We start from the raw sequence: 22,858 nt of genomic DNA, 5'->3' as shown, positions 1-22,858 counted from the left end.
AGTGAAATTCTCTCTCTCTCTCTCTCTCTCTCTCTCTCTCTCTCTCTCTCTCTCTCTCTCTCAAGTTAACAATGATCTCTTAATTGCCAATTGAATGGCTTTTTGCTCAGTCTTCATCCTTTTTGATCTCTCTGCAACATTTGGTTATTTTCCTGTTTATTACCTTCTCCTCATGGTTTCCCCCCCCCCCCTTTAACTTTCATGAATCTTCTTTCTCACATTTTTCTTCCTACCTATTGACTATTTCTTCTCAGCCTCCTTTGATGGATCTCTAATCAGGTCATTCCCATTAAATATGGTTGTCACGCAAGGCCCTCTCAGACACCATTCCCTTTTCTTTCTATACTTTTTCATCAGTTCCCCTGGGTTCAATGATCATTTCTCCATAGACAACTCTCAGATCTATATAGCTAGCCCAGGTCTCTCTCCTGAGATCCAGTACCGCATCTACCAACTGTTACTGAACATTTCAAGTTGGATTCTCCATATATATCTCAAACTGAACAGATCTCATTATCTCCCATCATCTCCACTCCCAGCCCATCTCTATTCCAAACTTCCCTATTATTTATTGCCTTGTACATCACCATCCTTCCATTCAGGTTCTTCACTTTGGTGATAATTATCTTTGACTCTTCACTCAATCACCCCAAATATCCAACCCACTGACAACTCTTTTCTAACTTCACAGCAACTTTTGTATGGGTCTCCTTTTCTCCACTCACATTGCCACAACCCTAGTTCATGCCCTCTTTGCACACCAGTTAGACGAATGTAATAATCTTTTAATTCATCTCCCTGCCTCAACTCCTTCCCTACTTAGAGTCATCTTCCCAAAGTAATTTTCCTCACATTAGACATCACATTTTTCCCCTAGAAGTGTAGGTATGATCATATCCCTTCTCTTTCCTTCCTCCCCATTCAATAAACTCAGCTGGTTTCCTATTACCTCCAGAATAAAATATAAGATCCTTTGGCATTTAAAGACCTTCATAACCTGCCCTCTTCTTATTACTCTTCCCCAGCCTTCTTACTTTTTATCCCTCCAGCCTACTTGCTGCTTCTTGCAACAATACTCAATATCCTATCCCATGGTCTTATCATTGGCTGTTCTTTATGCCCGAATTTCTCTCCCAACTCACTTTTGCCTCACAGGCTCTCTGGCTCCTTTGATTTCTCCAATGCTTTTAGGAAGCCTTTTTCAGCCCTCCTAGAGAGTCTTTCCCTCTAAGGTTACCTTCCATCTGTTCTCTCTATATCTTATATGTATCTATTTACTTATGCTGTCTCCTGTGAGACTGAAATACCTGGCTTTTTTTTTTTTTTTGGATCTCCAACACTTTAGTCCAGTATCTACCACATAGAAGTGTTTAATAATTGTTTACTGACTGAAGAAAAATTGCTGCTATTTCAATCTATGTAAAGGTATTATTGCTTAGCCAGAAATGGGTTTGCAAACAATAGAAGAAACTCTTGCAAATGCTTATTTATATTTTCTTTTTTTGGGGGAAGAATTACTCATATTGCATTATATTTTAAATAATTGAGGAATTTTTTAATACTGTTTCCTATGGCTTTCTGAAGCCTACTAAAAGACCATTTGAAATGGAAAAAATGTTGCATTAGCTTTTTTGGTTGCCATATCACTCTGCTGATTTATATCTCTCTCTCTATCTTTATCAGATGAATTGCTCTAACCACTTCACCTTCATATTGTATTTGTTTTTTGAACCCAGTTATAAAAGTTTACATGTCATTTAAAGCCAACCCAACATTAGAGTCTGTAAGTATCTTTTCGTAACATCACTTTGCTGTCCAACTTATTAGCTATCTCTTCCAGTTTTTTGACATATGAAAATTTGATTAGCTTGACAATTATGCTTTTAACAAGGTAATTTTATAAAATGTTAAACATCCTAGAGGTAAACACAAATCCCTGGAGTGCTCAACTGGAGGCTTCCATTGCAGCTGACATCAAGTTTTTTGTTCTGACTATTCAATCACTTCTTAAACTACTGAAATGTGCTCTTTTCTAACTCTCCTCTTTTCACAAGGACCATTATACAATACTTAGTCAAATGATTTGCTTAAAATTTAGGTAGACTGAAATATAACATTCCTCAAACCCTCCAAGTTAGGAACAATTATCAGTTGTTTCTATAACCTAGGGTGTCATTTATTTGGGCTTTGTAACTAGAACTCATCAAGTGCATTCTCACTTTCTCTTTTCTTATTTTGAACTCCAACATTTTACTAATAATAGCTAGCAATTTATGTTGTGCTTTAATATTCATAAAACACTTTGCAAATATCTCATTTTATCCTCACAGAAACCCCTCACAACAACTGGGAGGTAGGTGATGTTATTTATCCCATTTCATAGATGAAGAAACCAAGGAAGGCAAATATTAAATGAATTGCCCAGGATCACATAGTTGGTAAATGCTTGAAGTTAAATTTGAACTCAGGTCTTTCTGACTTCAGGTCCATCCCTCTATCCATTATACTACTTTCCCCTAGCCATTTTTGACCTGCCACTTTCACTCCAAATACCATTCTCTTTGACATAGAAAATGGAAACAAAATAAGAATTGAACATTTATCTTCTCTGTCATCAGATATGATTGTCCAATCCATTTTGAACAACAATCCTGTCCCCTTTTTGAGTCCATTTCTCCCCTCAATATAGATAAAAAAGAAAAGTCATTCTTTTTGTTGTCCTTAGCTTCCATTACCATCTTTTTCTGATCCTGTTATTCCCTTAGGCTACTCTTTTATTTATTTTTATTTTAAAGAAATTTATTTGTTTGTTTGCTATATTGCAATTCCAAGTTATCTTCTCCCTCCTTTCCTCTCTCTGCACTAGGGAAGACAAAAAAATATGTATATAAAATGACACTTTACTTGTTTCTATCAGTTCTTACTTTGGAAGTGGACACACAGAAGTCATTCTTCAAACATCAGTCATTGTCCCATCTACCTTGAGCAAAAGTCCTATAATTTCTTTGAATTTACTCTTTCCCCCAATATAGTTAAAAAAATTAAAACTCATCTTTTTTTGTTGTTGTTTTTTGTTTTGCTTCCCTCACCATCTTCAGCTGTCTGAGCCTTAGCATCCTTGACATTTTCCTTATGACTACCATGGTTTTATAGTCATCCCTTCATTACCTGCCCTTGCTTTCACCTTAAATTTAAGTTGTCAGATAAGTTGTTTGTTCATTTATATGGCTCACATTAGACAGGACCTCTCTTCCTTCTTTTCATTCACAGGAGCTTTCCATCCTTCCTGGGCTGACTTCCTCAGTAGAATAGTAGGTCATGGCATTATACTTAGGTTTTCTCTGAAACCTTTGAAATGCACATGTCAGCCTATTCCCAGCTTTCTACCTTTTTTCTTTATTAGCAATCTTACAATGGATGAGTTATCTCTCCCAAGATCCCCATCCCTTCTACAACACATTCCTCTTTTTTTGGTGAGAAAAAGAAAAACAATTCCCCTTATTTGTTCTTCCATCTTTTGAAAGGTGAAAATATTGAATCAAACCAAGAAGGTATTATCCATCTGGCTTTTTGCAGAGAAAGAACTCCAGAAAAGTTACTGATAATGAGAGTTTTCCATCCATATTATTCCATCCCTCTGTTCTAGACTTTCAATCGGTTACCTGAACTTATCTATTTCCTTGTTCTGTACATTAGTCTGTGGTATATTCTAATGGCAATAGGCAATTGCTTCTGTTTCTACTTTCATTGACCTTCTAAATTCTTTTTCCATGGTGTTTTCCCATTCTAGTTACTGGGACCCTCACATAAACATCTCTCTTTACCATTGCTATTCCCATTCATCTCCTACCCTGATTCCATTTCCATTTGAACATGTTTTTTTCATTCTAGAGTCATATTCCAATGTCTTATCCAACTAAATGTCATTGATATACTCAAGGTCACCAATGCTCAGGAGATTTGGAGTCCCCCCCAAGAAGAGACTCAATATTATTAATATGGCATTAATATTAAGTAAGGCAGTTTTTAGTGACTTGGGACTGCACTTGTGATTTCATTAATATAATAAACTGGTAAGGAAACATCCTCTACCAATGAAGACTGGCACCTAATCTGCAATCTATAGTGTTAAAGAGTTGTCTGGGGCACTGAAAAGTTAAATGATTTGGTCCTTGTCACACAGCTGTTATGCCTCAAAGGAAACCTTGAACTCAGGTCTTAATGTCTCAGAAACCCATTATATAGTACTTAAAGTTTGCAAAGTGCAAAGTGATTATCTTCCTTGAAACTTGAACTCTTCCATTTTTGCAGAAAGGAACACATTATTCTTCTTGATAATCTAATGGAGTGACATTCCTTGAAAGGATACCAGGCTGACTTTTGAATATAGATTATAGTCACTTGGGCTTGGCATACTTGCAGATTCTCGGAAGGTCACTGCAAATTTTCCTCCACTCTTCATCCCTGATAGAAGTGAGATTCCCCCAGACATTGTCTTTATTGCTAATTGCTCCCCAGGAGAACTGCTAGGCAAGCAGCCTGTGGGGGTTGCTGTCCTTTTTCTCGCTTTGTTAACATCTTGACAAGCACACCCAGCTTCCTTTTTCCTTGTTTCACTAGTTGCTTAATTTTCCTTACCAGTTTGTCTGACTTACTTCTCTCATCAATTTTTCCTTTTCATGGAACGTTCTTCCTCTTTCATGAGAGACACCATCAAATCTCTTGCTGAATTCTGGATGAACAATATCTTGGAATGGTGCAGTCATCTATCAAAATGGGAAATTATTCCTTCTGTGATTGACTTTTCTTCATGTTCCCATATTGATTTCTGGACAGATTATGATAAATTTGTGTGGATACTTGGAAAGAATTAAAAGAAGCCTGAAACTTTAGAAATGAATTCCAAAGAGGCATCTAGGTAGCACAGTGAATGGAGCACCAGGTCTGCAGTCAAACCCAGGAGGACCTCGGTTCAAATTGGATCTCAGACACTTCCTAGCTATATGACTCTGGGCAAGTACTTGCCTAGTCTTTGCCACTTTCTGTCTTGGAACTGATACTAAGACAGAACCGAAGAGTTAAAAAAAGGAAAAGAAATGAATCTCAAATTGTAGACTGTTGGGCATTAGCAAGTTGTGGTTGAGAGACATTTTTAGGGAGGACACCATTCTATGGACAACTGAAGTCATAGTTTCTTGCTCAATAAGGCTGATTCTGATTTAGGGTGGCATGACCTGACTTGAAGAAGTAAAAGGAGCCTTTCCCTTACCTCTAGCACCATTGCCTTGACCCCGGATGTGATTGATGAGCTGCTGCCCAAAGCTCCCTAAATACTGTTTTTACCTCATTTCCTACTCAATAAATGGTCCTTCCAAGGCACGCACAGAAGTGAATCAGGGAAAAGCCAGTAATATTTCTGGGCTAAAGGCCAGAAAAACAGCAAAACCCCAAACAGCTGCTGCCCCTGCTGCTTCCTAATCTGTACAACTTCTCCAGACCTGAAATTCCAGGGCTGTTGCTTGTCTGGCAACTTATTCCCCCTCCCCCCCCCAACCCTCTCTCTGTCTCTGTCTCTCTGTCTCTCTCTGTCTCTCTGTCTCTGTCTCTCTCTCTGTCTGTCTTTCCTCCTCTTCAAGGTCCATTGAGTGTCCAATCTTCTCTGAAGCACCGAATTCTCACAGAATCCAGAATGTAAGGGCAGAAAGGCACTCTGAGAGATCCTGTAGTCCAGCTCTCATCTCTCCTTAATTTTTCATTTATAAAATGAGGGCTTTGAGCTAGATGACCTCTAAGTCCCATTGAATGTCAAATTAAATGATCCTATGATCGCTGGGCTCATATTCAAAGTTTTTCCTTGGTTGGACCCACAAGAGGCCTGGGAGTTACAGAAGTGACTTGCCCAAGGTCACATAGCTACTACTCCAGTATGAACTTGTCTTTTTAAAAAATAAACCCTTACCTTCCGTGTTAGAACCAGTACTATGTATTGGTTCCAAGGCAGAAGAGTGGGAAGGGCTAGGCAATGGGGGTTAAGTGACTTGCCCAGGGTCAAATTTGAATCCAGAATCTTCTATCTCTAGGCCTGGCTCTCAATCTACTGAGCCACCCAGCTGCCCCCTTGATCTTGTCTTTCAGTAAAATTGGAAGGTCCTAGGCTGCCTCTTCAGCATCACTATTTTCTGTACTTTCTCATATTTTAGTTTAATGAGACTATAATCAAATTCAAAAATCCTATGCTTTTTATAGAATAACTCTTCCATTTGATTTGCCATACTGATCTAGATTATTATTATCATCATCATAATTGTAATTACAATGATATATTTCAATGCCTCAAGATTCCATGATTTCTTATCAATGTGGATGCTCTCTCCAACATAAGCCATTTGTGCTTTAATAGAGAGTTTCTATGGTCCCAAATAATTCCATTACCTGGTGACTCTCTTTCTGGTGATGACCTCCCAATTTAGTTAGGTCAGTCCTTAGACAACAAATTCACTGGGCCTTAATTTTTCATCTATAAAATGGGGGCTTTGAACTAGATGATCTCTACAGTCCCTCTGAATGCCAGATTAAATAATTCTATAATCACTGAACGCATACTCAAAGTTTTCCTTTGGTAGAACCCACCAGAGGTTTTTCTTTGCAGGCATAAATCTCCAAGAACCCAGAGCCATTTCTATGCCATGATAAAACACTGGAGGAATATATAGTGAGGGAATAATAGCTTGGACATTGGAGCTCTTTTAACTTTTCAAAGGATCTTTACAGGGGGCAGCTGAGTGACTCAGTGGATTGAGAGCCAGGCCTAGAGACATCTTAGGTTCAAATCTGGCCTCAGATACTTCCTAGCTGTGTGACCCTGGGCAAGTCACTTGACCCCCATTGCCTATCCCTTACTGCTCTTCTGCCTTGGAACCAATACACAGCATTGATTCCAAGATGGAAGGTAAGGGTTCAAAAACAACCAAAACAAAACAAAACAAGAAAGGACCTTTATATCTGTTATCTCATTCATAAAAAAGAGACTAGGGTATATTTTAGCACCAAGCACAGTACCTGGCATATTTTTGTTGTTGTTTTTCAGTCACTACAGTACAGTTATATCTGACTCTTCATGACTTCATTTTGGGGTTTTCTTGACAGAGGTCCTGCAGTTGTTTGCCATTTCCTTCTCTAGCTCATTTTTACAGAGGATGACACGGAGGCAAACAGGGTTAAGTGATTTGTCCAGAATTATCCAGCTAGTAAGTGATTAAGGTTGGATTTGAATTGAAGTTTTCTTAACTCCAGACCCGGTGCTAGCAGGAGGTACCACAACAATGGAGGAAGGTGGTGAGGGGACAAGAAAACTTTCCAGCCCTATTACGACTCTGGTCCACCTTTGCTTAGATACTTCCCAGGAACTTCGTTGCAGTTGTTTCTTTTTTGTCTTGGAGGGGGGATTCACAAGGACTGAAAGCGGTACCTAGAGTGCTGTTGGATTTAGAGTTCTAGGGCCTGGGTTTGAATTCTGGCTCTTCCCCATATTACTTGTGTAAGACCTCAGTATCTTCATCTGGGCTACATGATTTCCAACTTTCTTTCATCCCTATATTGAAGATCCCGGGATCCTTTAGTGAAGAAGCACAGGGAGCCACCAGGGATTTGGACTGGTGGTGGTGGCGGGGTATCTGAAAGTCCTTTATTAGATCCCCATTTATTGTTGCCATCAAATCTGTCTTTTTCCTTTCCTAGATCCTGTGTGGCCGGGAGATACCTCGTTGGGTGAACCGCCTGGCCTACTTCAGCTCATGCATCCCTTTTCTACAGAGCTGCCTCCCCAAGGAATGGCTCACCCCCGCAGCGTTGCAGACCCATATTGGCCTTGGTCTACGCAAGGAAGACTCAGGCAGTGCGGCAGATGAGGAGGTCCCTTCCACCTCAGGGGCATCGAGGACCTGCAAACACACCCGTGTCTGAGCTGGGCCCTGCCCTCCCCTTCCACTTTTAGCCTCCTGCCTCACCCTTCTACCTTTGACTTCTTCTATCCCCACTCAATCTCCTTTTCCTTTTCCCGTTCTCCTCCAAGGAGGCTGGGCTGTTGCTAACCCCTCGGGCTCCTCCTGATGGAAACTGAACCACTGCGTTGCTTCTTTGGGCCACTGAAACCTCTACGACAGCAGCAGAGCAGCTCTAAAATCCCACGTGGATGAATGGGGGAAGCCTCCTTCCAAACTCTGTGATGGGAGTTGGGGGGAGTTAGGAATCTTTGAGCTCTCCCCGCCTCCCTTACTCGACAGTGTCCCTGAACCCTCCACCTTACCCCCTCCTTGACCCCGCTTTACTGTGCCCGTAGGCCCCTGGCTATCAGAGGAGGGGAGAGGAGCCATTAGGGACAATGTTTCCATCAGACCAGCAGCAACAGCTCCCCCTCTCAGACATTCTCCCATTTGGGGAAAACAAGGATTTTCTGAGGCATTTGGATAACAGGGTGACATTCTCCAGATTTTCCACTGGAAGATGTGTGTATGTGTGTGTGTATGGTTTGGATGGTATTTTATATTCAAAAATCACAGGACTCCACTGACAAAGACAGAGTGAAGTTTATTTTTAGGGTAGGGGAGTAGAATTAGTTTGGGGAAGGAGGAGGGTTACATAGCTAAATGAAACTGGTATAGAGACCTTTTAAAATGAGACAAAATACTTTCTGAGTCCTTGTTGTGGACTGCACCACACTGTGAGCCTAGGAAAGGTAGCACCCTTTCTCCTAATGGCCAACTTCCTCCAATGCCTGATCCCAGCAGGAAAAATGACAGTCAGGACTTGCCTCTTTAGCTCTCCTTTTGCTTTTATTTGTCACTGAGTTTCACCCTTTACTAGGCAAAGGAAACATCCCCAAGAGCGCTGTATGAGTTCTGAAGGATGAGAGCCGGGAGGATGCTATTCTGGGAGGAATGCAGGGCCAGAAAGAGCTGCTTCCATTGGTCACAGTCTGCTAGGCACTGCCCGGGGTTTTCCAGAGGCTTCTTTGCTCTGCAGATCCACCTCCTCCTTCTCATGAGCCTGATGGGAGTCTGGGCTTGTATTAGGGGTCAAAAGATTAGGTGGGCCCAGAATGTCATGTTTGGAAGAGAACTTAGAGATCATGTAGTCCAACCATTAGATTTTACAGATGAAATAGTAGCAACCCTGGTGAAACAAAATGACCTGTTCTCAGGCATAGGACTAATAGACAATGACAAAACTAGAACCCAGGTTACTGAACTCTCAAACTGAAATGACTCCTGCATTCACCATGTGTTTAGAAGGTAAGATAAAAGGGAAAAAAAATTTTTTTTTTTCTGAAGCTGGTATCATCTGTTGGTGAGTGAGTGAGTGAGTGAGTGTGTGTGTGTGTGTGTGTGTGTGTGTGTGTGTGCACAGAAGAGTAGGTGAATGGTCATATGATCAATGCATGGATCAGGAGCAAAATAAAGTGTCATGTATATGTGAATATGAATGGTTGTAGGCATGGGCAGCCTAGGGGGAAGGTTAGAGGTGTATCTGTGTACACATGCAGTATTTTCGGGAGATAATGACCAGTGACTTCTTTTGGAGGACGCATCATTTTCCCTAGGGATTGCTCTGGTCAGAGCCCCTTCTCCTTTCTCAGAGAAAGCAAACGGAGGGCTCTGGTAGGTAGCCTTTGACACCATATCATGCTGCTGTTGAAAATGAAAAGTGGTGCTTGGAAGGTGTGAAGAGATAAGATTCAAGTCAATTACCATTGGACATGAGTTGGCTCTAAATGGCTTTTAGGTGGGCTAAAACCAATGACAAAACCTTATATTCTCTGCATTCTGGGTAAAGCTTATGTGCTACAGATAATTCCTTCGCCTCTCCTAAGGAGCTCCGTTACTTAGTTAGGAAAACCAGAGACTTGGAATCCTAATTTGTTTTCGTTTAAAGGCTGTGTGTGCTCGCGTGCATCTGTGTGTGTGTGTGTGTGTGTGTGTGTGTGTGTGTGTGTGTGTGTTTAAAGTAAATTTCCTGCCTCTGCCATTCATTTCTCTTACTCCACAATTTTTCACCAGGGTGAATACACATTTTCTTTTTAGTATTGGTTCATCTGGCAGATAACAGAAAAAAATTAATAAGAAATACTGGATCCACTTCTCTGATTCTTGACAAGACAAATAGTATGGTATCTGGATGGCTCTTTCTGTGGACTCTGCCAGACGGCTCCATTTTCATGATAGAAGTCATGGGTTTCTGTTCCAAGAAAAGTTGAACTACTACAATGAGGAGAAATGCCATGGCTGAGCCAGGCTTTTTATTGTTTTCTTTAGAAATGGGAGTTAACCCAAACATAATTCAGACATTCGTAAAATAAATAAAAAATAAAACAAAAATGAATTGGAAAGGCAGACTTTGTGGCTCATCATCATTTGCAGTGGTATTGCATGCATCATCCAGCATCACTATATTTGCTTTTTTCAACCTCTTCTTAATTTTCTATCTGATTGATCCCTCTGATAGCCAGAGTTAGCATTCACATACCAGGCAGCTAGCTTCCTTGCTCTAACAGAACTAATGGTACATTGTGCTGACATGAATCAGATATATCCACAGAATCAGACCAAAACATTTGCTCAACTTGAGTAGTTTTACAGATAATTCAACCCATATTTTTTTTCAAATGAAATTCTGTCCAAACCCTGCCCTACCCCCCCTACCCTCCCATCCTATATGTAGAGTTTTCTTAAGTCTGTATCTTCTGTCTTAGAATCAATACTAAATATTGATCCCAAGGCAAAAGAGTGGTAAGGGGTTGGCAGTTGGGGTTAAGTGGCTTGCTCAGGGTCACACATCTAGGAGGCTGAGGTCAGATTTGAACCTAGGACCTGCCATTTCCAAGCCAGGCTCTCTATCCAACCCATCTTCTTGAGCAACCCACCTTCCCCTTAAAAACTAAACATAGGTCTTTATTTCTATTCCTATTAACGTTCATTTTGTCAGTTGGGACATATTGTTTCTACCTATTAAGATGCCTAGAAAACACATTCATTGTAGAAGGGCTGAAGTAGGTAAGATTGGAATTAGGATTATTACAGTCAATCAGTAGTAAATTTTATGAAAGATTAAAAAAAAAACCCTTTACCTTCCATCTTAGAATCAATACTATGTATTGGTTCAAAAGTAAGGGCTAGGCAATGGGGGTTAAGTGACTTATTCAGGGTCACAAAGATAGGGAGTGTCAAGTCACATTTGAACCCAGGACCTCCTGTTTCTAGGCTTGGCTCTCAATCCACTGAGCCACCTAGCTGCCCCCTCTGAAAGGTTTTATGAGGCAGATACTGACTAGTGTTCTGGGTCTGTGGATGACCAAGTAATAGGAAATGGATCTAAGTTATGACCAAAAAAGATTTTTTGGATCCTAAAGAAATGATAGAATCATAAACAATTTACTTTTTGAAGGGACATTGGAAATCAAATGGTCGTGGAATGAATCACAGAGTTGAGTGATACTTGGGAGGTAATTTAGCCCAACTAGAATCTAAATATCTTTCTGCAATGTCCTGAATAAGTAGACATTTAGGCTCTTTTTCAATATCTCCCATTGAAGAGGAATCTGCTACAATCTTATATGGTCCATTTTACTTTTGGATACTGTTAGAATTTCTTTCCTGACATTGATACATTTGCCTCTTTGGGACTCTGCAGAAGAGGTTTAACCCCCTTTCTGTATCACAACCTTTCAGGTATTAGAACACAGCTATCAGGTCTGTCCTCCAACATTTTATCTCTTCTGAGGCCATACCTTCCTTGTTTCCTTATTTGAATCTTATAAAGCAAAGACTCTAGTCCTTTTACCATCAAGGTCGCCTTTCCCTGGATGTATTTCAGTTTATTAAAGTTTTGAAAATGTGAAATCTACACCAAGATATAAAATTTGAGATATAGTTTGACTAGGGTTGATCATATAGTGGGACTACCAGTCAAGCATTTTGTTCAGTCATTTTTCAGTTGTGTCCAGCTCTTCATGACCTCATTTTTTTGGGCTAAGACACTGGAGTAGTTTGCCATTTCCTTATCCAGCTTATTTCACATATGAGGAAACTGAGGCAAATACAGTGAAGTAACTTGTCTAGGATCACACAGCCAGTACGTATTTGAGGCTGAATTTGAACTTAGTTCTTCCCAACTCTAGGCCTGGCACTCCATATACTGTGCCATCTAGCTGCCAGCCAATGATGCTCATTGTGGGCCAGGCACTGTGCTGGGTACTAGGGAGGGATAAAGACAAAAATTAAGTTGTTCCTATCCTCAAGGAGTTGATGAATCAATCCATACTGTTGATATATCTATATGGAAAAATAATCAAACAAATATCAGGTAGCTATGGTGGGGTGAGGAGGCATTAGCAGCCACAGGGAAAGGGATATTATCAAAAGATTCAAGTAGAAGATGGCACAAGAGCTGAACTTTGAAGGAAGCTAGGTTTTCTAGTAGGCAGAGGTGAGCATTTCAGACATGGCAGACAGTCAGTGTGAAGGAAGGAAACAAGCATTTATGTAGCACTTACTGTATTCCAGGCATTATGCTAAGTGCTTTACAAATATTATTTGATCTTCACTCTATAGTCCTGAGAGGTTGCTGCTTTTATTACCTTATTTTACGATCAAAGAAACTGAGGCAGACAGGGTCACATAGCTAATAGCTGAGGCTAGATTTGAACTTATCTTCCTGACTTCAAATCTAGTGCTATATCCTCTGCACCACCTGATTGCTTAGGTGGAGGTCTGAAAACAAAGACTGGAGAGTCATGAGAGGGATACACCAAGAAATTCCATTTGACTGGACCAAAGAGTGTGTTAAAAGGAATAAAATATACTAACAAGGCTGGAAAGGTAGGTTGGAGCCAGGTTGTGAAGCGCTTTAAATATTTCTGGAAATGGTCATTTTTTAAAATATATCCTAACTCCGTGGCAGGTTTTTTGATTGTTATACCACACTGTTGATTTGTAGTCCCCTAGAACCCTGGGATACTTTTCAAAAGTCCCTATTCTCAAAGAGTTTACATTTTACTGGGAGAACACAATATATACATTAAGTAAATAAAAAAAATATACAAAAGAATACAAAGTGATTTCAAGAGGGAGAGAGCACTAGAAACTGAGTTTCAGGAAAAGTCTTGTGAAGGAGGTGACACATGGGTTGCGTCTTCAAGAAAACTAGGGATTTTAAGAAGGTGGTATAAGGAGGGAAAGCATTTTTGGCATAGAGGACAGTTTATGCAAAGGCATGAATATGGGGGATAGAAAGTTATGGGGAATAGCTTTTTTTGATGGAAATGAAAATTTTTTTGATGGGAATGAAAAGGGTCTAACACACAATAAAACTGGAAAGGTACATTGGAGTCAGATTGTGGTGGCTTAAATGCTAGGTTGAGTATTTATTTTATCTTAGAGACAATAGGGAATCACTGAAGATTTTTGAGTAGGGGGTTGGTTGGATTTGTGTTTTAGCAACATTAGTCTGATATGTGTTGAGGATGGGTTAAAAAAGAGAAAATTTTAAGCAGGTAGATTGATTATGATAAAGAAGTGAAGAGGGTCTGATTGAGGATAAAGGCTGTAATCATGGAGAGAAAAAGATAAATTCAAGAGATGCCACAGAAGTAGAATTGACAAAATTTGGCAACTGATTAGATATGGAACTGAATATTGGGGCAAGGGAAGAGTCAAGTATGACATATGGTGTGTGTCTAGGTGAGTGAAGGATAATACCCTCAATAGAAATGAGAAATGTGGAGGAGGTATGGATTATAGAGTCATCAATTTAGAGGTTAAAGTAACCTTAGAGGTTATCATATTGCACTTCTTCATTTTTATAGATGAGGAAACTAAGAATTAAAAAGGTTAAGTGACTTGCTTATGGTCACTTAGCTAGCAAGTATCAGAGGCAAGATTTGAACCTAGATCTTCTTTTTCCAGTTCTGCACGCAATTAATTACAACATGCTGCCTTTCCAAGGTATGTATTGATGCCAGGAGATGGAATAGATAAAAGCCAGGTAGAGAAAGAAACATTTACATGAGACAGTTGGAAGAATTTGTTTTATTAAAAGAAACAACAGATAAAATGATGAAGGTTTTTGATTAGAATTTCAAAAACATTTCTCCATAGTGATGAAAAATAAGCATTTTCGGGAGTGGCCATTTCTATATTCTAAATTGCTAAGACTGGACCATAGAAATTATGGCCCTTGTCTAAATCTAGAGATTTGAATCAAATATGATAGTTGAGTTCATTTAGCATAAAGAGAGCTCCCTCTAGTGGATGCTTGAGAGTTGTAAGATCCTTGCTTAAAATTAGTTTCTGACTTTTTGCAGGTGCAGGATCAGTCCAAAATAGTGCTGCTTCAAGAAGAATGATGAACATAGGAATCGGTTCATTTATCACAGATTGGGTTTACTAAATGAGTTAGTAGAGAGCATGACTTTTACATAATTGGAGACGGACAGGATTTTGATTGAGGAGGAAGGAAAAAGAGGTGAGAAAGGTCTACTGCACGAGACTCCATGCAGAAATTGAATCTTGTGGACATGGTAACAGAGTGCTCTGGAATTTGAGCTCTTTGAGAGTAGAGACTATCTTATTTTTCAAATTGTATCCCTGGTACTTGGTACTTTGTACCTAGAAATGCTTAGTAAATTCTTGCTTGCTTGCTTCATTTGTTTTGTGGGCTCCAGATACCTGGAGAACAGGAAATAAGTTTATTCTTGAGATGTTACTCATCCTTCCTGGCCTGACTTTTCTTGTAGCTTAAAAAATTTATTTATTTAGAATTTTTCCATGTTTCCATGATTCATTCTACCCTCCCCTCCATCTGACAAGCAATTTTACTGGGTTATACATGTATTATTGTTCAAAACCTATTTCCACATTATTCATATTTGCAATAGAATGATCTTTTAATACCCAAACCCCAATCATATCCTCATTGAAGCATGTGATCGATCATATGTTTTTCTTCTTCATTTTCTACTCCCACAGTTCTTTCTCTGGATGTGGATAATGCTCTTTTTCTTAAGTTCCCCTGGATTGTCCTGGATCATTGCATTGCTGCTAGTAGAAAAGGCTATTACATTCTCTTGTGCCATAATGTATTGGTCTCTGTGTGCAATGTTCTCTTGGTTCTGCTCCTTTTGCCCTGCATCAATTCCTGGAGGTCTTTCCAGTTCACATGGAATGCCTCCAGTTCATTAATTCCCTTCATAACAATAGTATTCCACTACCATCTGATGCCACAATTTGTTCAGCCATTTCCCAATTGATGAACACTCTGTCATTTTCCAATTTTTCTTTTTTTTGCCACCACAATAAGCATGGCTATAAATATCTTTATACAAGTATTTTTACTTATTATCTCTTTTGGGCACAAACCCAGCAGTGGTATGGCTGGATCAAAGGGCAGGTATTCTTTTAAAGCCCTTTGGGCATAATTTCAAATTGCCCTCCAGAATGGTTGGATTAATTTACAACTCCACCAGCAGTGTTTTAATGTCCCAATTTTGCCATATCCCCTTCAACATTTATCACCTTCCTTTCCTGCCATATTGGTCAATCTGCTAGGTGTAAGGTCTTACCTCAGAATTGTTCTTATTTGCATTTCTCTAATCAGGAGGGATTTCTTATAGAATTTTAGAAGATGTCCCCTTCTTCCCCCCCCACTGAACAGTTGAAATCTGTTCTTCCCAAATGATCCTGGGCAACATACCTAGCAACCCAAGGTTTACTTTAGATACTGATCCTATTTTCTTCATTAAACTATTATGAGGTAGATGCCACAGCTTATTTGTACTGTCATTCTATTCCTGGCATTTCTTTTCCTGATTACAAACTCAAAGAGGAAGAGATCATTTTCACCTCAACAACCAATTTTCCTCTGTTGACAAGAAACAGATACAGCCTAAAAATTTCCCTTGTTGTTTCTACCATTTTTTAAAAGATGAAATTATCCAGTATACAAAAAAAACTTGTCTATTAATAAGGCAGGATTCAGTATCATTACCATCACTAAGGAGTTGCGTATGGAGAGGCAATTTGATAGTGTCTAAATTATAATAATTCCACTAAAATTGTATTCTGTATTAATAAAAAGCAACAAATGGAAAATAAACCTCTTATATACATATACACACACAGCCAGTCAATATTGGTTTTTTTACTATAACAGCTTACTTAGAAGTAGGAAGATCTAAGTTGAAATCCTACCTCATACATAGTATCTATGTGATTAAGGGCAAGCAAGTAATCTAACTTCTCTGCAGGAATTGCTATATAAATACCAGCTACTCCTATTTATTAAACACATAACACACAGAGAAGCAGCATAGCAAAGTGGATAGAAAGCCAACCTGGATTCAAGTCCAGCCTTTGACATATATTGGCTGTGGTATATATGTGGCTGGGCAAATAAATTTTAGCAATCTGTGCTCTTGGCAATTTCTCAAAAGATCATAACTTACAGAGAAAGTGCTGACCTGCATCAGTAAATTGTTGCAGCTCACTAGGGAGTTCTCATTTGAAGTCACAGATCTAGTCCCTATTCTGCCTAATTATATAGATGGCGGTGTAGCAGTTATGTAGACTATAAGCTTTATGAGGGCAGGAATAGATAGATCATCGATGGGGTTCACTACATGTTACTTTCATGAAGTAAATAGGATCAGTACCTAAAGTAAGCTCTCGGTTGCTGGATACCCAGGATCAAAGAAGAGACCATGGCAATCACCAGATTTAACGTCCCCTTTTCACAGAAGAGGAAATTATGGGACTCGAGCTAGCAGTTAAGTGCCTATGGTAGAGTTCTTCCTGATGCCGGGTCCAGCCACCTATCTGCTATGACAGTTCGTTGTTATAGAGTCGGATAGGAACCAAAGTACAGAGCCCCTGTGCTTCTCAGAACCCTTATTTCGGTCTGACGCAGCCCCGCCCCCGGAGTTACAGTAACCAGAATGGAGAAGCGTCCCCTCCGGAACATATAAGTCGCTCCCTGTCTTTTCCGTCGGAAAGAATTTCGGTCGGAACTAGTCTCCACCGGAAGTCCCGCGGGAATGCGAGAGCAAAGACTCCTTTGTTTTAAGTCCAACATTTGAACGGCTGGGTCGGGCGGGGAGCCGCTAGCCAGAGGAGAAAAAGAAGCTATGTTCGTGCTGTCAGTGAGGCGCGCTCTGAAAAAAAGCAAGACGCTGCGGTACGGGGTGCCCATGATGGTGAGTGCAGATGAAGGAGAACTAGGACGAGAAAACGCAGGGCCTGGCCTAGAAAAGGGAGGCGGGGCTTCCGGAGAGGGCGAGGGTGGGGTTTCCGGAGGAGAGGAGGAAGGAGGCGGGGCTTCCGGAGAGAAAGGGCGGGGGGTGGGGGCTTCAGAGAAGGGGAGCTCAGGAGGCTGGGTTTCCGGGGGAGGTGTGAGCCACGAGGTGGGGGCGGGGTAGAGATTCTTGACTAGCCGAGGAAGGAGGGATTCCTGAAAGAGGGGGATTGGTTGGTGGCCGTGGCTTTCGTAGTTGGGGAGAATACCCGGGTCACAGGTCACCCTGCGGGAGAGGATGGAAACTAGTGAATGGGGTTGCGGGGCGGAAGTTTCTGAAGCTTCCTTTGATGACCTCCCTTTCTATTGCTACCCGCTCTAAGAGTAAGTTAGTGGTATAGTGAAGTCAGGAAGACGTGATTTCAAATCCAGTCTCAGACGTTGCCACGTGACCTCGGGCAAGTCAATTTATTTCAGGCTCAGTTTCCTCGATGGTAAAATGGGGATAATTATAGCACCAATTTACTAGGTTGGTTTCTAGGTTCAAGTAAGATATTTAAAATCTGGACCAGGCACATAGTATACGCTCAATGAATGTTTATTGCATTTGCAGTGTCAAGCGATTTCGCACAAAGTGCACATAATACGTACTTTAAAAAATGCTTGTTTCTTTACTCCCTCTCTGGGGATGGCTGAATTTAGTCAGCCAGCATTTATTAATTACCTATATTGCCAAGCACTGTGCTAAGCTCTGGGAAAACAAAAAGGCAAAAATAGCCCTTTCTTTCCAGCCTAGAATCCAGTGGGGAATAGTTAGAGAAGCAGCAATAGTGCACTGGAAAGTACACAGATACACAGATACACAGATACACAGATTTGGAATCAGTAGACCTGAATTGCACGTTGACTTTTCTGAGGCTGTTTTCTTATCAGCAAAATGAGGATGGCAGTACTTGTACTACTTATCTCCCTGAATTATTTCAAGGAAAGTGCTTCAGACTAAATTTTTAGGGGCTGCTGCAGCCTATAGAGCTATTGTAGTGGTTACAGTGAAGAGATAGTTGGATTTGGAAGCCAAAATATCTAGTTTCAAATTCTGGCTCTGTTAACTCCCTGTATAACCTTGATCAAGTTGTTTCCTCTCATCATCTATTATAATAGTCCACATTTATAAAAAGATTTAATATTTACAAAATAATATATATTATCTCATTTTATCTTGGATTTTGCTCCTGATGGAAACTTTTTTGCCATTTATGGGATTTATAGCTTAGAGATTATACTAATAATACTATTTAAAAATAGGATGTAATTGAATGAGCATCTGTTGAGAGCCTGTTACATTCAAAGTATTGTATTAGGTCCTAGGGATACAAAGATGAAAATGAAACAAACAGCTCATGCCTTCAATATATATGTATATATATACTACTAGAAAAATACAAGATATATGTTTATGTTAATATAGGATAATTTGAGGACGGAAAAAACATTTACAAATAGGGAAATTAGTGAAGGCTTCACATAAAGTGACACCAGAACAGGACCATGAAGCTAGGGATTCTTAGAAAAAGCAAAGAGGGAGGTACATTTTAGGCTTTATAGTCTGTAGTGAAGACATGGAGACAAGATGGTATGTTGAGATGTCCATCAGTCAATTGGTGAGATCAGGGTTGTGCATATATATTTGAGAGTTATCTGCATAGAGATGATAATTGAAGACATGGGAGTTGATTGAATTAGAAAAGGGCAGAGCAATGTAGTAGTCATCCTCAGCTCTTCAGTAGTAAGTCAACAAACTTTTGTTAAGATTCTACTGCAGGGGTCCCCAAACTTTTTACACAGGGGTCCAGTTCATTGTCCCTCAGACCGTTGGAGGGCCAGACTATAAAAAAAGAACAAACTATGAACAAATCTGTATACCACTGTCTGGGATAGTAGAGGCTGCTGCGCTGGCTGTGATCACCGCCACCACTATATGGGGTAGCAGCATACACAGTGCAGAATCCCCCCTCCCAGATTGCCACTCACCATGCTTATGTCTTCCATTGTGCAGCCACATAATCCTTTGCACTGCGCCTGGTTCTCAGAACAAGGCACCACGCAAAGGATGATGTCACTGGAAGTAGTACTGTATATGAACGGCGCTGCCACATAGAGTGCTCCTCTTGAAAGAGGTGCCCCTCCTGGCAGTGCGGTGGGGGCTGGATAAATGGCCTCATGGGGCTGCATGTGGCCTGCGGGCTGTAGTTTGGGGACCCCTGATCTGTGTGTCAGGTACTTTGCTAAGACCTAGGGAAACAGAGCAAATTATTTTCCAATTTGTATTTTTTAAATTTAAATTTAATTAAATTTTAAATTTTATTTAATTAGTTGATTTAGAATATTTTCCCCTGGTTACAAGATTCATATTCTTTCCCTCCCCTTCCCCCAACCCTCTCCCATTGCTGGCCGTAATTTAACATGTGTCATTGATCAAAACCCATTTCCATATTATTAATATTTGCACTAGGGTGATCATTTAGAGTCTATATCCCCAATAATAAACCCATTGACCCATGTGATCAAGAAGTTTTTTTTTTTCTGTTTCTATTCCCTCAGTTCTTCCTCTGAATGTGGATAGTGTTCTTTCTCATAAGTCCCTCCAAATAGTTCTGGATCATTGCATTGTTACTAGTAGAGAAGTCCATTACATTTGATTGTACCACTGTGTATCAGTCTCTGTGTATAATGTTCTCCTGGTTCTGCTCCTTTCACTCTGCAGCAATTCCTGGAAGTCGGTCCAGTTTACATGGGATTTTTCCAGTTTATTATTCCTTTGAGCACAATAGTATTCCATCACCAGCATATATCACAATTTGTTCAGCTATTCCCCAATTGGAGGGCTCCAATTTGTATTTTTGATCCATGATTCCAATCTTCTGTATTACTTAACTGAAATATTGAAAACTTTGGGAGCAGGCTCCACATTTTATCCTGGGAGTTCATAATTTTTTTTTAATGTATTTGTGGACTCCTTAGCAGTCTGGTGGCACTTATGGACTCTTCAAAATGTATGTTTTTAAATATATAAAATACATAAAATTGAATTGTAATATAATTATAAGCATTTTAGATAAAAAAAAAAAAACAGATTCATGGATCCCAGGTTAAGAACCCCTGCTTTATTCATAACTGTGACTCTCACAGTATCCTAAACATAGTAGCTTTATTATAAATATTTGTTAACTAAGTATCTGACCTAATGATGATTAAAGAAAAGAACCTTGGTTTTTGTGGTAATAGAGTGAATCTAATCTAAAGTAAGATAAATTACTTTGAATTGCTTGTTATAAGATTCAAGGACAATTAGAGCATTTTAAGTTTTATAGACTCCTCCCTCTGGGTAAAATCTTGTAGGTTAAGGAGAACTCTTCTTTTTTTAGGCAGGACCATTCCTTATTTATCTTTGTTATCTCTTAGGACCTTGCACTGTTCTCTGAACATACTAAATACTTATATGCTTGCTGAAAGGATGTAATTAGTGAATGTCTCTGTTCCTGTGTCTGGAACACATTCTCATTATTCTACCTACTCCTGCTATCCATCAAACCAGTTGTTTCTATTACCTATATCTTAATAGAGAACCCCCCTCCCTTTTTTTTTTAATTTCTAGATTTTCAAACTGAAGGGAAAAAAAAGTAGTTGTTAGGGAGCATTTCATTTCAATTTTTACACAAAATTGTTTAATGAAGCTGATGAAAATGCGTGACAGATTGGGCCCTTATGTCACATTTGGTTTTTCATTTTGCTTTGCAACTCATAGCCTTCTCTGCATGTCTAATTAATTACATTAGCTCTGTTCTATTTATCTGCATAACCACGGAAACAAACAAACAAAAAACAACCTGATTGATTCAGCTCAAGACATAGTCAGATGTTTTGAAGTGAAGGTGCCACTGGCATAAGAAGTCTAGTCAAGCACACACATCTGGCACTTTTACAATTCTATAGGGACCTCAGAAGGGTAAGGCTAAGTGATTGTAGTGGTTTTCAGTTTCTATAAGACATCTTTCTGGGTTCCTTAGAAAGTCAGGTAATTTTGGTCATGCCACATGTGATTTTGCCTGTGTCCTAGCACTAGCATCTTGGGGATGCTGGGAATGAAAAACAGAAAGGAGAAGCATGCTAGCTTTAAAACGTTTTTGGACAAATGGTGCATTTGAAAGGCAAATGAACATTTTCTGTCAGCATTGCACATGATACAGTTGAGTTTTCCTCCTTTCTTTACCAATTTCTTCAGAAATTTGAAAATGCATTTGCTGCATGTGGAGGACAAAGTCTTGGCTCATGATGCAATCAAGATAATCTTGAAGTCACAAAAGCAATGATTGTTGTTGAATCTTAGAACATGTGACTTCAGTGAATATGGAAAAGTAGAGATTTGGAATTCAAGTTTAAACAGAAAACTGTGTAACCTAAAATAAGCTAGATGCAGAAGAGAGTTGAGAAAATCAAATTGATTCTGATTCCATTTTGTAATAGATTCTATTCCATATCACCTCCAACATATCATAAAATTGCTTTGTGGTCTTTTGACTGATTAAAGAGTGAATAGACCCCATTTATTGGTAATAGCTAGAATGTGCTTGGAGCTTTGTGCCTCAGTTTACCTTGATTTTATTTTTAAATTAATTTTTTTTGTATTTTACACTTTTTCTAGATTACTGTAGATTCAATTTTAATAACCATTTTCTGACACTTTATGATCTATATTTGTGTTTTCCCCCTCTTCCCTTCCTCCTCCCATAGATGCAGGTAATATGTTATAGGTTATGCGTGTGTTATCATGCTGTACTTATTTCTGGGTTCGTGTTGTGAAAGAAGACACATATTACTTATACTATAGAAAAAATCGTGAAGGAAATAAAGTGAAGTTTAGTATGTTGCAATTGGCATTTAGAGTCCCATCAATTTCCTTTATGGTGGTGGATAGCCTTTTTTGTCATGAGTCCTTTGGAGGTGTCTTATATCCTTGTATTGCTGATAATAGTTGTTTTTAACAGTTGATCATTGTACATTATTGCTGCTATTATGTACAATATTCTCCTAGTTCTGCTTACTTCACTTTGTATCACTTCATATTAGTCTTTCTACATTTTTTTGTGATTGTATTTTTGTCATTTTTTATGATACAGTAATATTCCATTATAATTGTATACCATAGGGGCAAGTAGGTCACTCAGTGGATAGAGTTCTGGAGATGAGATGCCCTGGGTTCAAACATTTCCTAGCTTTGTGTATCTGGGCAAGTCACAACCTTAATTGCCTTGCCTTTACCACTCTTCTGCCTTGGAACTAATACTTAGAATTGATTCTAAGACAGAAGATAAGAATTTAAAAAAAAAATCACATACTACAACTTATTCAGATATTCCCTTCAGTTTCCAATTCTTTGCCACCACAAAAATATTTTTGTACAAGTATTTCCTCCTTTTCCCCATCTTTGATCTCTTTGGGATACAGACCTGGTAATGATATTGCTGGGTCAGAGGGTATGCAGTTTTATAGCCCTTTAGGCATAGTTCCAAATTGTTTT

The 22,858-nt window shown here is 39.4% G+C and overlaps 2 protein-coding genes across 4 annotated transcripts in view; both read left to right on the top strand.

Annotated features, from left to right (window-relative positions):
• LOC103093231 (deubiquitinase DESI2-like) overlaps positions 1-10,388 on the top strand; it is a 92,299-nt gene extending 81,911 nt beyond the window's left edge. For both annotated transcript variants that reach the window (XM_007472919.3, XM_007472920.3), the window contains exon 5: positions 7,738-10,388. In XM_007472919.3, coding sequence (XP_007472981.1) covers positions 7,738-7,962 — 225 coding nt within the window. In that variant the 3' untranslated portion in view covers positions 7,963-10,388. The remainder of the gene's footprint in view (positions 1-7,737) is intronic.
• Positions 10,389-16,795: 6,407 nt separating this feature from the next.
• Positions 16,796-22,858, top strand: part of LOC103092827 (cytochrome c oxidase assembly protein COX16 homolog, mitochondrial) — a 145,376-nt gene continuing 139,313 nt past the window's right edge. The window contains exon 1 of one of the 2 annotated variants that reach the window (XM_007472916.3): positions 16,796-17,242. In XM_007472916.3, coding sequence (XP_007472978.1) covers positions 17,174-17,242 — 69 coding nt within the window. In that variant the 5' untranslated portion in view covers positions 16,796-17,173. The remainder of the gene's footprint in view (positions 17,243-22,858) is intronic. The other variant, XM_007472918.3, reaches the window with a different exon arrangement.

The sequence above is a fragment of the Monodelphis domestica genome, chromosome 1 (genome assembly GCF_027887165.1).
Source record: "Monodelphis domestica isolate mMonDom1 chromosome 1, mMonDom1.pri, whole genome shotgun sequence".
NCBI classification, from domain to species: Eukaryota; Metazoa; Chordata; class Mammalia; order Didelphimorphia; family Didelphidae; genus Monodelphis; species Monodelphis domestica.
Note: the sequence above shows the minus strand (reverse complement) of the source record. Positions and strands in the feature narration are given on the sequence as shown.